At 45.6% G+C, this 16,848-nt stretch overlaps 1 protein-coding gene across 1 annotated transcript; it reads right to left on the minus strand.

The window, feature by feature from the left end:
- Nucleotides 1–242: 242 nt before the first annotated feature.
- On the minus strand, nt 243–3,330 carry LOC134571045 (tyrosine-protein kinase-like otk). The gene is made up of 3 exons (XM_063429086.1): nt 3,197–3,330; nt 2,360–2,692; nt 243–600 (listed from the first exon to the last, which is right to left on the minus strand). Exons 1-3 carry the CDS (start codon nt 3,249–3,251, stop codon nt 431–433), a joined length of 558 nt encoding a protein of 185 aa, XP_063285156.1. The 5' UTR covers nt 3,252–3,330; the 3' UTR covers nt 243–430.
- Nucleotides 3,331–16,848: the final 13,518 nt, after the last annotated feature.

Consider the following 16,848-nt stretch of genomic DNA (forward strand, 5'->3'; position numbering starts at 1 on the left):
AAACAGTAATTACTAATTAAAGCATTTTTTTTTTTTTTACAAGTGACTAAAACAACGTAAATTATAGTATTTTTATGTTTTAACATAAAGTTAATCACAAGTAAAAATAGTGCACATGAAATATGTTTTGACAGTTTTCTGAGCAGTGAAAGTTAAAGATGTATTCGCTAAACAGTTGATATAAGTTGGCAACAAAATTGCTAAATTTAGGCCAAAGTTAGTTAATTATATTAAAAGATATATATAAAAAATAAAATAAAAATTTGATGGGTTTTTTTTTTTCTCCAATTGTGCTATTTTTGTCTTAAACCTGCAATCTGTCTGCCAACGCACGGTTTAGTGAATATTGTTTTGGCTTTTAGTAAATTGGAAGCAGAGATAGGAAGCAGAGACGGACGCCGAGAAACGCCTCGACACACACGATTTCCCTTTATTTTGCCGGGGTGGCTTTTCCTTGTGGATGACATTTCTTTGTTTCCTTCAGCAATTCATCTATCTTCGCATCAAACTTCCCAAACCAGTCGATGACTTTATCGACCTTTTTGGTCAGAGCGGTGTCAGAAAACTCAAAGCTCTCGTCTTCTTTCGGTTTGTTGGGATCTGAAACATAACAGACACGTGTGACATTATTGTCGCCATTACGGAACATGCATTGTTTTATAGAAGAAAGTCTGAGAATAACACATCATGTCCATTAAAGATACAGGCCATTTATTCCTGAGCCAGTGTGCCTCCCTGTTTCTCTGTGAAGCCTGTGAGCTAATAGACAGCTTGACTGGGACTTTACCAATACACATATTTAACTCCATCTGAGCTCTGATAATGTCTTACTTCTGCTCCTGTTAAAAAAATATAATGTTTCCGTGTGTGTTTCCAAGTCTTGCTGTCTGTCTCTCCGGGTTATTCACTAGAACAATTTCAAAATTAGTTCAAAGTGAAATTCAAATTTAAGGCCAACGTATCCGAGCTGGGAGCGTGGTGAGTTTGTCATTACATTTACTTTGAATTCACTTAAATCATTATTTACTAAAGTGAGTATTTCAAGGGAGTTTAAAATTTAAGGTCAGAATAGCCGAGCTAGAGATATTCACCCAGATCGACTACTCTGGCCTTAAATTTGAAATTCATTTGGAATGCACTCTGAATTCAGAGTTAATTTCACATTTTAGACCAAAGTAGCTAGAAGCATGACTGACTTAGAGAATTTTTCAAATTCATTTATTTTGACATTAAAGCTGAAATTAATTTTGAATTCACTTTAAATCCTCCCTTTAGTGAAAAGCCCTGTATGTTTTAATCTCTCTCTGAATTTGTATTTCCTCCCTTAAAAAGGCTCCAGTCTAACTGTCTAAATTGGGGCTTAAATAGAGAGTCAGGAAGGTCGATGCTCACAGCGTGATCCACGTTTCTCACATGGAAATTCCAATTTAAAATGAAACGATTTATTGGTTTTAGTTCACCAAACATAACTTTTTAAAATGTAAAGACATAAATGGTAAAATGATTAGTATCCCTTGTTTATGTTAAGTCACCAATTATACTAAATAGCATTCAGAAAGCATAGACTGGAAGCTGGTTGGAGCAGGGTCCTCTTCATCCTGTTGTTCCTGTAAATTTTTGTATTTGTCTCATTTATTGTTAAACCTTCCCCTCCTATAATATTGTAAAGCGCTACGGAATTTGTTGGCACTATATAAATATTATTAATAATAATAATAATAATAATAATAATATTTATTCACTAAACTAGGAATTGTGCTAAACTGAAAACCAAACTGGAAAAATGAGGCTAAAACGATTAATTTGCTCACATTATCCAGCTCAGCTATAGTCCAGGCTTGACAATTTAGCCATTTGGATTTTTGTTCAGGGTTTAGTAAATAAAGCCCAAACGTTGCTCTCTGTATCCCAATCCCCCCTGTTGTCCATTAATGGATACTGCGATTTTATTCTGTTTATAGCAGTTTGACTTACTTTACAACCCCGTACATTGCAAACATGTTGGGACTTGTTCAGTTAATAATGAAACGTCTATAAAGCAGAGCTAATCATACAGCGTTCTAGGACGACTCGTGTCAGTTTACCAGACCGGGAAGAGGCCATATGTTCATACAATATATAGCATTAATGTCCCAGGACAGGCCGGGAAATTGGAGAGATTGTGAAAGTGAATTTCAAATTTAAAGATAAAATAGCCAAACTGGTCAATTCCCTAATCCAGTTGTGGGTTCAGGTTGGCCACTCTGGCCTTAAAGATCCCATTCACTTTGAATTCTCACTTTAATGATTAGCCCCTTTCTGGAGGAATACTGATTATAGGGATATAAGATCTGATACAATGTATGAAGTTCCCACTTACCATCAACCTTCAGAACTAAGGATTTGATGCTGAGATCTGATTTATATGTCAGGTAGCAGCGATAGTTTCCACTATCTTCCACTGTGGCCGAAGCAATAGTCAGTGTGCCGTCTCCCTTCTTCAGAGCTTCCTCGGATAGTGACAGGCCTGGTTTATCAATGGTGATTTTTGTATCAAACTCTGCCACTTGCTTCCCCTTGGTGAACCACTGAATCATGAAATCCTTCACCTGCAGCTGCTTTGCATCAATTTGTAGGATACATTTTAGCTGTACCTTTTCTCCTGGCTTTACAATCACCGGTTCGGTATCAGCTATAACATTAAGTTTGGCTTCTGGAATCAAGAATGAAGGAAATGATATTAACACAACGTTTCCAACCACAAACTCACTGCACATGAGATTTCACAGAGACTGGACTAGTAAATTGGAGGCAGAGATTGGCACAAATATTTACAAAAGTGAGAATTTCAAATTTAAGTTAAAATTGCTTAACTAGAAACAATCTCTAAGTCTGACTATATGTACAGCACAGACAGTGCTCCTGCTAGGATTCCATGTTCCCACTGTCCTCCACTGAATAAATACTGGAACACGGATAACGAAAAACAAAATGTATATCACTGTCCAGTGGGTACGTTCCACATTGAGCTGGGCGCAAGGTGTGTGGACATTAGATGGAATTCAACATTTGGATGAAATCTAAGATAAAACATATTTTACCAGAGTACATATTACTCTGTACAAACCCCTATATAAAGTATCTTCATACAATCATCTCCTGCTCACCCTTCCACATACTGCACACTCTACAGAGATCTAGGTGAACTCCAACTTACGTGAAAAGCCAAAGGCCAGCAGAAGGCCAACAAGGATAAATAGTGTCTGAGCCATTGCTGTCCTTGTTCCACGCTCGGTTTGCTGTCAGTGGTGCTTGTTATGGAGTGTGGGGGTTCCGGACGACTTGTCTGTTGATATTGACTGAGAAGCAGTCACATGAGAAACTTATCAGTCCAAACACTGAGGGAGACTGAGTTCTGTATGTTCTAGATAACATCCTGTTTACCAGGAACGGGATCTAAGGGTCATGGCATTAGAGAAACTCTTTACTTTGTCTGCGTTTTCAGAGAACAATAAAATGCTAGGGGCTAGGGGGGGCCAAAGCAGGTTACCAGCTCAGGTCCCTGTCTTATTGTTCACATAGGGATGGGGAATAGGGCCAAGTAAATATTTGGTTCCACAGCTCCTGTTTATCCTATGGGGGCCCCCTGTTTTTCCCATGGTAGGTTCCTGATAATCCCATAGGTGGAGGGCTCCCTGTTTATCCCATTGGGGCACACTGTATATCCCATGGGCGCCCCCTGTTTCTCCAATGGTGGGCCCCTGTTTATCCCATGGGCGCCCCCTGTATATCCCATGGGGGCCCACTGTATATCCCATGGGGGCCCCCTGTATATCCCATGGGGGCCCCCTGTATATCCCATGGGGGCCCCCTGTATATCCCATGGGTGCCCCCTGTTTTTCCCATGGTGGGCCCCTGATAATCCCATGGGGGGGGGGGCTCCCTGTTTATCCCATGTGGGCCCACTGTATATCCCATGGGGGCCCCCTGTATATCCCATGGGTGCCCCTGTTTTTCCCATGGTAGGTTCCTGATAATCCCATAGGGGGGGCTCCCTGTTTATCCCATGGGGGCCCCTGTATATCCCATGGGTGCCCCTGTTTTTCCCATGGTAGGTTCCTGATAATCCCATGGGGGGGGGGGGCTCCCTGTTTATCCCATGGGGGCTCACTGTATATCCCATGGGTGCCCCTGTTTTTCCCATGGTAGGTTCCTGATAATCCTATAGGGGGGGGGCTCCCTGTTTATCCCATGGGGGCTCACTGTATATCCCATGGGCGCCCCCTGTTTTCCCATGGTAGGCTCCTGATAATCCCATGGGGGGGGGGGGGCTCCCTGTTTATCCCATGGGCGCCCCCTGTTTTCCCATGGTAGGTTCCTGATAATCCCATAGGGGGGGCTCCCTGTTTATCCCATGGGGGCTGCCAAAATTCACCTTATCTCTAATCCTGCTCTGTACATTGTACACGTTCTCAGCACATTCTATATATATCTATAATATTATATTACTCTCTGCATTCAGGGGTGGTTTGTTTTTTTCCACACTGAGATCTTTGGTGATAATGTCAAAATTGTCCATTTTCAAATCCCTAAACGACCCAAAAACATGTTTATCCTTTATTTCTTGTGCCAGAAGCTGGTGTCTGACTATTCAGCTCGTTGGCGGCAGGTCATAACAATAAAATGCTGTTCTACTAAGTACTAAAAATGCTTACCATGTAGGGGTTGAATAATTCATTGTAAGTTGCATTTTCAGTTTAACCCCTTAAGGACTGAGCCAAAAATGTACACGTTGTAATCAAAACAAAACGTAAACAAAACCTGGCATTTGCGCTATATGTCTGTCCAACCGTAATTCACCTCTTTCATATTATGTGCACCCACGCTTATTATATATCATTTTATTCAGGGGAAACAGGGCTTTTATTTAACATCAAATATTTAGCTATGAAATATTATTTAATATGAATAAAATATAAAAAAAATGGGAGAAAATAAGAAATTTTATTTTTTTAGTTCTACATGACATTTTAACTGTCAATGTCATAATAATGTTTGCTTTAACTGCAATAAAATACACATATTTGTATTCAGCGATGTCTCGTGTAAAACAGTACCCCCCAATGTACAGGTTTTATGGTGTTTTGGGAAGTTACAGGGTCAAATATGGCATGTTACAGTTTTCAGTTTTTTCACATTGAAATTCGCCAGATTGGTTACGTTGCCTTTGAGAGCGTATGGTAGCCCAGGAATGAGAATTACCCCCATGATGGCATACCATTTGCAAAAGTAGATGTAGCGGAGTAGAGGTATGATCCAAGGTATCTCCGCTGGTAGACAGGAACAGCAATCCAAAACAGGAACACGACAGGTAGCGTAGTTACAATCCCTTCCCTCCAAGAACTAGACGACACATAGCTTGGAGGTCAACTGTCAGCTTTATTCACACATTTGCTTTTATGTCTTTTTCCCATGCAAGGGAGGTAACTTACAGTATCCAATCACATTGTGGTCACCTCCTCTCCCTCTCCTCCCCTTAGATTAGCGATTAAACTCATTAGTGGGAACAGAGTTTTCCCCAGTTTCTGGATGTCCCCTAAATACAGGGGGGACGGAGACAAATAAGGGGTCCCCTGGTAGGTCTGTTCTGGGTGAGCAACATACTCAAAATTCACCCAGATCAGACCAGGGGTTCGGGAGTTACAAACAGTTAAAGTTTTGACTGACCGCAGGGATTCGGTAGCCGAAAACAGCTCCATGGATTCTGGCCCTGCGGTCGGTCTATTTCAGTGAATAAAAAATACCGAACATTTTAGCCATCCGGCTCTAATTCTACGTTCGGATGAATCCCCTAATCTGGGGGATTCATCCTACCGAACGGCGGACCGTTCGGTAGTTTGAATCGTACATTTCCGTGGTCCTGGAGGTCTGAGCGGTGTCTGGGTAGTCGAGCGCCCGATTTTAGTTCCAGACGCTCGACGACCAAACACCGCTGTTCGGGAGTTAAGATGGCCGCCGCCACGTGTGCGTTATGCGAACGGCGGCCACCCACGAACCCAATTACGGATATTGCAACATTGTTGCCTTCCCTTAAGGTGAGGCACACGACCACAGCAGGGTGGTCTTCATTCGGTACTTCAATCGGTTCCCGAACCGGCTAAGAGTTTCTGGTTCGGGGACCGATTACATTAACATGCAATTCAAATACAGTGTAACATTTAGTGTAACAGTCTTTTGTGGCTGCTTCTGCCACAATGCTCCCCCAGAACCAAGCCAGCATACACAGTCTGATCCCAACGGATCGGCTTGGGGATGTCTGGAGGAGTACCCACAGATCACTTGTCCAGTTCAGTCTGTCGAGATAACCCGTCGGCATTTCCATTGAGCTTCCCCGGGCGATATTGGATGTTAAAGTCAAATGGCTGCAGCGCCAAGCTCCAGCGCAGCAGCCTGGCATTGTCCCCTGACACCCGGTTCAGCCAGACCAACGGGTTGTGATCTGTGAGCAGTGAGAAAGTTTGCCCATACAAATAGGGCTGCAGCTTCTTGAGGGCCCACACCACGGCAAGGCATTCCTTTTCGATGGCGGCGTAGCTTACTTCTCGGGGGAAAAGTTTTCTGCTGAGGTAAGCTACCGGATGTTCACCGCCATCTGCTCCGATCTGGCTCAGTACTGCTCCCAATCCAAACATTGAAGCGTCTGTATGAACGAGAAAGCGTTTAGTTGGATCGGGAGCAGCTAACACAGGAGCATTAACCAGAGCATTTTTCAGGAGTTGGAATGCCTGTTCACACTCTGGGGCCCATACTACTAACTTGGGGAGATTCTTGCGGGTTAAATCGGTAAGGGGCTTGGCCAGGGCGCTGTAGTTAGGTACGAACTTTCGGTAATACCCTGCGGTCCCCAAAAAGGCTAGTACCTGGGTTTTAGTGCGGGGGGTTGGCCATTTAGCCACGGCCTCTATTTTGGCTGGCTCGGGTTTTTGGTGGCCGCTGCCTACTCGGTGTCCTAGATATTGGACCTCTACCATCCCTATATGACATTTACTGGGTTTGAGGGTCAGTCCGGCTTCCCTGATGCGGTCTAGTACGGCCCCGATATGGTCCAGGTGATCTGCCCAGGAATAACTAAAGTTGGCTATGTCGTCTAAATAGGCGCAAGCGTACTCCTGAAACCCGTCCAATAGTCGGTCCACCATCCTCTGGAAGGTGGCCGGGGCATTCTTCATCCCAAATGGCATGACCCTGAATTGGCACAGGCCAAATGGGGTGACGAAGGCCGATTTGGGGATAGCGTCCTCGGCCAGAGGGATTTGCCAATATCCCTTGCAAAGATATTGCCCCTGGCCATTTTGTCTAATAGCTCGTCTATCCGGGGCATGGGATAGGCGTCGGACACGGTTTTATCATTGAGCCTCCGGTAATCTACGCAGAAGCGGGTAGTTCCATCCCGCTTCGGCACGAGTACCACTGAGGATGCCCAGGGGCTATCCGAAGGCTCAATTACCCCTAACTGCAACATTTCTTCCAGCTCCTTGTACATGTTCCCCCTCACTGCTTCGGGAATGCGGTAGGGCGGTTGACGGAGCGGGGTCGGATCTAGGGTTTCTACTCGATGGGTAGCTAACGGGGTATATCCCGGGAGGTTGGAAAAAGTGGCTCCTTTTTCCCTAATTAAACTTTGGGCCTGGGCTCTTTCCTGGGGATTCAAGCGTTCTCCTAACTGTACTGCCGCTAGGTCCTCTTGTAAGGTTTCTCGGGCTAGCATGTCAGGGAGGGGTAGGTTATCTGCGTCCTCAGCGGCCGAGGCGCAGATGGCGGATACTTCCTCTGTGCGCTCGCGGTAGGGTTTCAGCATGTTCACATGGAACATGCGTCTGTCTCCGGTCCCGGCGCAGGGGCCAATTATATAGGTGGTATCGCAGACTTGCTCTACCACCTTGAATGGGCCCCGCCAGGAAGCCTGCAGCTTATCAGTAGGGACGGGTCGTAGGACTAGTACCTTCTGACCGACCTGAAAGCTGCGGTCCCTGGCTCCCCTATCATACCATCGGCGCTGGCGTGTCTGGGCCGCCTGGAGGTTGTTACGCACAGCCTGGGTCAATTCCTCCAAGCGGTTCCGGAACTCCAACACATAGGGTACGATAGGGGTGCCGTTAATGGTCGTTCCCCCCTCCCAGTGTTCTCTGATCAGATCTAGGGGGCCCCTTACTCTCCTTCCGAACAACAATTCGAAAGGGGAGAACCCAGTGGACTCTTGGGGCACCTCTCGGTAGGCGAACAGGAGATGGGGTAAGAACCGCTCCCAGTCTTTCTGGGTTGCTACGAACGTGCGGTTTTAGCGTTCCATTGAAACGTTCGCTGAGGCCATTGGACTGGGGGTGGTAAGGGGAGTTAAGGATGGCTTGGACCCCGCATACTTTCCAGAGCTGGTGAGTGACCTCGGCCGTGAATTAGGTACCCCTATCCGAAATAATCTCCCGGGGTATCCCCATACGGGTAAATATGCGCATAAGAGCGTCTACTATGGTCTCGGCGTGTACATTCGTCAGGGCTACTGCTTCGGGGTATCTAGTGGCGTAGTCTACTACGGTCAATATGTATTTCTTGCCAGAGGGGCTCGGTCGTTTCAGCGGTCCGATTATGTCTACCGCTACCCGGCTAAAGGGCTCTTCGATTATGGGCAGGGTGTGTAGTTTGGCCTTGTATCGGTCCCCTCTTTTCCCCACTCTCTGACAGGTATCACAGGTATTACAGTACTGCTTAATATCCTGGGATATCCCTGGCCAGAAGAAATTCTGCAGCAGCCGATGCTTGGTTCGGCTGATCCCTAGGTGGCCTGACATGGGGATGTCGTGGGCAATTCGCATTAATTCTCGCCTATACTTTCGAGGCACAATTAACTGTTTGATGGGGACGGGGATAGATCCAGCTACTACCTTTTCTGCATACCGGTACAATAACCCCTTATCCCAAGCATACCTCTCCCCTTCGATGCCATTCTGGTTTTTATCTATCCGGTCCTTGTAAACCTGTAGGGACGGGTCTAGGGCGACCTCACTACCAAATTCTAATGGGGCATCCCAGGGTAACACAGTGTGATCAGGGGGGGTCGAGCTTACCTGAGCCTCAGAGTCGGTGTGTGGTGCCGTGGTGCGAGCCTGTTGACGGGTGACGACCGGGTAAGCCTCTTGTGGAGGTGGTCGTGTAACAAAAGCGGAGGTTAGCTCCCCCAAATCATTCCCCAAAATAACATCTGCAGGCAGGTCCTGCATCATCCCCACTTCAATTTGCCCTGCCCCCGCTCCCCAGTCCAAATGTAGCTTAGCAGTGGGTACTTTGTAGATGGCTCCCCCTGCCACTCGAACTGCAATACAGTCTCCTGTGAGATGGTCCGGGGCCACTAGATGGTTCCGTACCAGAGTGATGGTGGCCCCTGAATCTCTTAATCCCTCCATCCGCTTTCCCTCTACATGGACCACTTGTCGGTGGCCTTGGCGGTTGTCTGATGCCGCCTGTACCGGGTTTACCTCATGGAGGGTGCCCAAGGGTTCCTCTATTTGAGTAGAGGTGAAAGGTTGAGCCAATGCTCTGGCCTGATAGCAGTGAACTGCGGCTCGAGGGGTAGGCGGTGGTCGTTGCGGGGTCCAGGCTGGCCTGGCCCGGTTTCGGGGACAGTCTCGTTGTACGTGACCAAGCTGGTTACAGGTATGGCACCGGATGTGTGCCCTGTTGTTGTACCGGGAGGGTTGTGACTGGTAGGTCCCCCCTGGTCGGGGCAAATCTACTGGGGTAGGTCGGGGAACGGTTGGCGTGGGTTGCACTTTAGTGGATGAGCGCTGTTCCCGCCGGGTGTCCTGATGCTCATCCGCTAGCTTAGCGGCCTCTTGCAGGGTGCAGGGTTTACGATCTCTTACCCAGTTCTGTAGTTCGTCGGACAAGCTTTTGTAAAATTGTTCCAGCACCAACAACTGCGTGATCTCTTGGGACGTGACGGCTTTTGCTGCCTCAATCCACCCGGTAGCTGCACGCTGTAGCCGGTGTGCGAATTCTGCATGCGAGTCTTTGTCGGGTTTGCGCAGTGCTCGGAACTGTAGTCGGTATGCCTCAGGTGTAATGGCATACCGTGCGAGAAGGGTTTGTTTTACCTTCTGATAGTCCCGGATATCCTCTGGCTCGGTAGGCATCTGCTGCGCGGCCTGATAGGTTACCCGCTAGCAAGGGCACTTGGTCTTCGGTGCTGATGGCATGCAGCTGGCACAACCGTTCAAAGTCCTGTAAATAGCCATCAATGTCCCCTTCTGTATCAATAAATGCTTTGAATGCCTGGTACGGTATTTTTGCTTTTGCTGGCGGGGTAGGGACAGACGTTGTGCTTCCTTCCCCCGCTTGTTGGTTCCTCTGCGTCGTTCGCAGCATGAGGTACGCCTGTACATCGTTGTAGACCCGGTCTGCCATCTGCTCCGCTAAGGCTGGTGAGAATAGAGCCATCCTGCTCCTGTATTCCCTGGCAAACTCAGATTCCTCCTCCTCCCTCGGAGGTGCTGCGGCAGCTGCGACTCTGTCTCCTTCCATGAGCTCTGCGATCAGGACAGCCTTTGTTTTGTTGCTTGCTGTCCTCCCTCTCGCTTCTAGTAACTCTTTTAGCGTGTCCCGTTTCAAAAGGGCATAATCCGTTTCCATTCACCGGCTGTGTAGTTACGATTCCGTCGCTTGCCACCAATTGTAGCGGAGTAGAGGTATGATCCAAGGTATCTCCGCTGGTAGACAGGAACAGCAATCCAAGACAGGTATAAACAGGTAGCGTAGTTACAATCCCTTCCCTCCAAGAACTAGACGACACATAGCTTGGAGGTCAACTGTCAGCTTTATTCACACATTTGCTTTTATGTCTTTTTCCCATGCAAGGGAGGTAACTTACAGTATCCAATCACATTGTGGTCACCTCCTCTCCCTCTCCTCCCCTTAGATTAGCGATTAAACTCATTAGTGGGAACAGAGTTTTCCCCAGTTTCTGGATGTCCCCTAAATACAGGGGGTATGGAGACAAAGGGGTCCCCTGGTAGGTCTGTTCTGGGTGAGCAACATACTCAAAATTCACCCAGATCAGACCAGGGGTTCGGGAGTTACAAACAGTTAAAGTTTTGACCAACCGCAGGGATTCGGTAGCCGAAAACAGCTCCATGGATTCTGGCCCTGCGGTCGGTCTATTCCAGTGAATAAAAAATACCGAACATTTTAGCCATCCGGCTCTAATTCTACGTTCGGATGAATCCCCTAATCTGGGGGATTCATCCTACCGAACGGCGGACCGTTCGGTAGTTTGAATCGTACATTTCCGTGGTCCTGGAGGTCTGAGCGGTGTCTGGGTAGTCGAGTGCCCGATTTTAGTTCCAGACGCTCGACGACCAAACACCGCTGTTCGGGAGTTAAGATGGCCGCCGCCACGTGTGCGTTATGCGAACGGCGGCCACCCACGAACCCAATTACGGATATTGCAACATTGTTGCCTTCCCTTAAGGTGAGGCACACGACCACAGCAGGGTGGTCTTCATTCGGTACTTCCATCGGTTCCCGAACCGGCTAAGAGTTTCTGGTTCGGGGACCGATTACATTAACATGCAATTCAAATACAGTGTAACATTTAGTTAACAGTCTTTTGTGGCTGCTTCTGCCACAGTAGACAACCCAAGGTATTGCAAATGGGGTATGTCCAGTCTTTTTTAGTAGCCATTGTAATGCCACTACCTGACTCTGTCCCTCCATTCAGTGCTAAACCATTTTCAAGACTTTTAACACTGAATGAGGATCCCTGGCTTTCCATAACCCGGCCCCCACAGGAGGTGTGGCTACGGCAGAGATTACACACTTCCTGCTAGCCATATTGATTCATACAACCAGTGACAATCAGCTGACACTCTCAGCCAATCACAGCTGCCCATTGCTGCTCAGGCTAATACTTCCTCATTATTCCAGCCAGCACAGAGGTTTAGTGTTCAATGGAAGCACGGGTCCAAAGCACTCTAGACACTTGCCTTTAGAAGCCCTGTGTGAAAAATCTACTTTTAGTAGCCATGGGAAATCCAATGACATCCGGTGGCCCCAACAACATGGGTCACCCGATAGGCCCCTTCAATGCAGCCGCACAACAATGTCGGCGGGCACCCCAGTGACAGGGGTCGCAGGGCGGCCGGGCCCCCTGGAGTGACTTGCAGTTCCAGAGAACAACGTTTACATTGCAACTCTAAGTCTGCCAGACAGTCACTTCCCGGTTCCAAACTGACTGTCCGTTATCTGATGCTGGATGTCCTCACAGACCTCCAGCGTCACATTTTCCCCATAGGAAAGCATTGAATAATGCTTTTCTATGGGGAGGTCTAATGCGCGCGCGGCCATTGCTGACGTCGGCAGGGGGAGAAGCGTGGACAGAACCTGACCCTGCGCCGAGGGCCATCGGCGCTGGATTCAGGTAAGTGGCTGAAGAAGTTTTAATCCCTTCAGCACCAGGAGGGGGATCGTGAGGGAGGGGGCAACCTATTAACCCTATAGTGCGAGGAAAATGGGTTTGTTTTCCTGGCTCTATAGGATCCCTTTAACATCACAGGGTCTCAAATCAGATGTTAAAGGGCCAAAGAGCCTGACCGAGTCCCTGTTCCGTAATACACATTGAGTGGCCCATGCACATAATGCCAGCCGATGGGTATTACTGAACACGGGCCCTCAATGTTAGCTCTGCCGCTGGCGCCAGGGGACTGTGAGATGAAAATAAGATGAAATAGTTATGGTGTCTAGAGTTCCCCTTTAATGTAATGTAATCTTTGTAGGAACGGATAGGCTTTTTAGCTTTTCCTATTAAGGATAATGCAGCTGACTACAAAACGTTTGTGGGTTTTATGTTGTTTTTTCACCTCTTTACCTTTCTATGAAGGCGCTACAAACACCCAATAACTTCTCTTCCTTCGTATTGTGAGACACTGAACATTGTAAGCATTTTATTATTACTGATTAATAGTGGCTGAACTCCCCGTTCTCTGCATCATGTACCTTAAATTATTCATGTATCATCTCTCTGTGTTTGGCCAGACACCCGTCAGGTTCTCAGACAGCACTGCCCACGTTTTCTTAAGATAAACCTCTTACCAAATATTTAGTATTTAATGTCTGAGCCAAATACCTGTGTCTGTCTGCAACAGAATTAATCATTTATATCTGCCCCTTGTTTCTTTCTGTACAAACATGTTAAAGTAACTAAAACGAAGTGCCGGTTGCGAATATCCCTGTACTCCCATAATAGCGGACATCGCCTAAATTGCACATAAAGAACAAATACAATTCACACACCGTGAGCTTAACCAGATATATGGGATAAAGAAACCGTAACTTTATTCCGATATATTATAGGATCTCGATGACTGTGTGTAAATAGAAAAATAATTCCCACCTGCCCAAACAGACAGTGAAATTAAGAACACACAGTGCTAAACGCGCTGGTCAGGCTCGGCAGGTTCGTGCAGTAATTTATATAATACAATATTTACATATCCCAAAACGTATGGGGAAATGAGAAATATTGAATCACCCATAATCGTACTGACGCAAGGTATTCTGCATTTAAACTCATTTTTGGCTGATCCGTCCTTCTGTTTTTTCTATTTATTTGTGCATTTTATAAATCTTGCGTTAGCACTATTTGGTTGTAATAATGTATTATTTTTATCATTCAATGGGTGCAGCGTCCCCGTGACTGTAAAGCAATCCACAAATCCAGTTACAAAGCTGAATAAGGCAGTATTCCATTTGACCAGCAGGTGGCACTGCATGAGTTATGATGTAACTTGCACCCTGATTCTGTCTGTCTTATAGTCATTAGTTTACACAATAGATACAGTGTAATGACAGTAAATTCTTAAAGGGACACTTGATGTAGTGGTTATGGTGTCTGTAGCATGTCCCTACAGTGTTAGCACTGTAAATATTGCCTTTAACAATCTATAAAAGATCGAATTACCCATTTCTCTAAAAATGGCATTCTTGTTCTGTACATGGTTAGAAATAAAACAACGGGTTCTGAAAAACATAACGTTTCACTGCATTTCAAACAAATACTCAGCAGTGACTAGGAGCACTTACAGTTTATAGCTATCGGGAAAGTGGCTATGAATTGGAGGGGAGAGGACAATATTAAAAGCTCAGGGAGGAGAGAAATAAGATGGATATTGGATCTCAATACTGTAAGTCCATTTGGTCTGACTGTAGATTTTGAAATATTTTAACTTTAATGAGTATTAGATATTTTTTTTAGATATTTTTTTGAAATATGTTTTTTAATGTAAAAAGATGGGGGCGGGGCCAGCCAGCGCAGGAAATAAAGTACGTTTTTTTTTTACCCTTTAAAGGAGTTAAGGGGGCAAGCCTAAATGGTGGTTTTAACACTATTGGGTCAGGAATATGTGTGTGTTCCTGGCCCTATAGTGTTCCTTTAAAAATGTTCATCCATTTCTTGTATCCCGGTTTAAAGAAAGCTAGTATCACCCGGCAATCTGACACTACGTCTGAAAGCCTGGAGTCGGTCATTTATGGGCTCCAACAGAAGGTGGGCACACACCTATAGACACAGTATTTGTTTCTTTATTCTGCGTCCTGCATACTACACCGAGGTTGCTTTTATTTATATACTGCTGGAGTTACGTGCTGCACAGCCACCCAAGAAGGTAGATCTGATGCTGTAAAGGCACTCTTGGCCCTATGTTTAGAGCCTTTCTTCCTAAAAGGCTCTACTAAATGTGAGTTCCTATCCCTTATCATTCACTGTCTAATTTATATTTATACAATATGTATTACACTATTATGTGTGTTTTATTTTTTTCTTCTATATATTTACACTTTTCACACCTCAGTACATCTAAGGGGTACGTGTAAATCATAAGCACCCCACTCGTTCTTTATGGTTTTAGTGGGTCATCTAAACATTAAGCTTTGTTTTTGGTATTTTTGTGTTTGTGGAATTCTGGGGAGTGTCCACAGAGCGTCACAGCTGCTATTTTTACTAATCATTATTTGTTATTATTTAATTGTTAAGCGCTTTCCTTTCATTCCTATCGTATCATTTTCTATTATGTGATAGAAGAAACCTAAAGAGGAACTCCGACAAGCAAGAAACGGGAAGTTGTTCTGAGCACACAACATGTCCTGTAATCCTGAGTAATAAAAATGTCTCAATCTAATGTCAGTCTCGTATAATCTCTAGGGCAGGAGACATCCAATCATGTCCTCTGGAGCATGAAACCTTTAATACCGAGTCTCTGGGTCTGAGCTGGGAGACAGACTCATAAACACATTGAATTCTTCAGAAACAGGTTCATTTGTCTGTAGAAGAATCCCCAGAGAAGGCCTGGCCGAGCAGATTCTGCTCTAAATTCCGGGATATAAAGCTTCTAAACCAGGTCAAGACAGAGGCCGAACCTTTGGAAACAAGACAATTACACCCACCCGCCCTGAAACCCCAAAACATGACCGACTGCACAGAGATTAACTCTTAAACAACCAGAGGGTGCAGAAACACACTCCGAGCTCGGAATACAGAGACACAGACTGTGACGGGAGACTAAAATCAGCTCCGAACTGACCTAAAAACCTCACATTTACTGTATGGGGTTCGTCCTCCAAACTGGGAGTTGTGGAAAACTGACAAGAGAATTGCACATTTTAGGACAAAGTACAGAAATTGGATAGTTTCTTAAATTCAGTATTTTCAATTTCCTCCTTGGTTGGTTTTCCAGAAATCCAAGTTTATAGAACAAATCTCTGATGTAATGCGAGCAGCCCCTCACATGGATAAATATTTTTCGGGAATCTTTTAAGTAACTGCTTTTGCACGGTGTCTGTTCTAGGTACTCGCTGCAATTCATGTACAAGCATATATTAATATATGAGCACATGAACTGACCAGTGTTTTAAGCATTGGTTGAAGAGCTTGCACTCTAAGTTGGCAAGTATCGAGTGGGTTTTGTTAGCCAGCACATGGTAGATTAAAGGTCTGTTCACTATCCAGCCAGGAGTACTGCAAACTCCCTGTTTTGTGAATAGTCCCCATTAATATGTATCCTATGGCGATGATAAGTTAAGGGGTCAAGGGCTGTTAATTGATTATATATAAATAGTGTTCACTTGTCCTTCTCACCCTGAGAAGTCACTCTCTCTAGTCCGCCTTCCAGCAGTGGCGTTAAATCACAGATCAAATAGGATGAAGGATTTAATCCTGGGTTAATCTGGGATCTCCCTTCAATCAATTACTTGTGTCCGTTGAGGGTGTTAGTGGAACGAGGATGGGGAGGAGGTGGCTCTGTGCAACTGCTTTGATTTGGTTTAAAGCCTTCATTGCCAAATTGTGCTGTTTATTGCCAGGGCCAGATTGGGACCAAAAATAGGCCTGGGCATTTCTTAGCGGTGGTGGCCCATCTATAAGGTTGCAAGCCACAAACATAGCACAGACATCATCAAAAGAACTGGAGAGGAAATTAATATTGAACTCTAACACAAACAGACATTATAGATTTAAAATAAATGTAGCCACCTTAACCAGACTATAATAAAGAGCCCCATGCACACTGTCACACATGAGTACACACATACAAACACCACAGATACAGTCATTACCCGGTGCCCATAAAGCCAGACCTGATTACTGCCCTATCACTGACAAGACTGCAGGCTCTTTCACATAGATTGTCAGCTCTTTCACGTAGATTGTCAGCTCTTTCTCATAGATTGTAAGCTTTTTCTCATAGGTTGTCAGCTCATTCCCATAGATAGTCAGCTCTTTCTCGTAGATTGTCAGCTCTTTCACGTAGATTGTAAGCTTTTTCTCAT

Source organism: Pelobates fuscus, chromosome 8 (assembly GCF_036172605.1).
Source record: "Pelobates fuscus isolate aPelFus1 chromosome 8, aPelFus1.pri, whole genome shotgun sequence".
Taxonomy (NCBI): domain Eukaryota; kingdom Metazoa; phylum Chordata; class Amphibia; order Anura; family Pelobatidae; genus Pelobates; species Pelobates fuscus.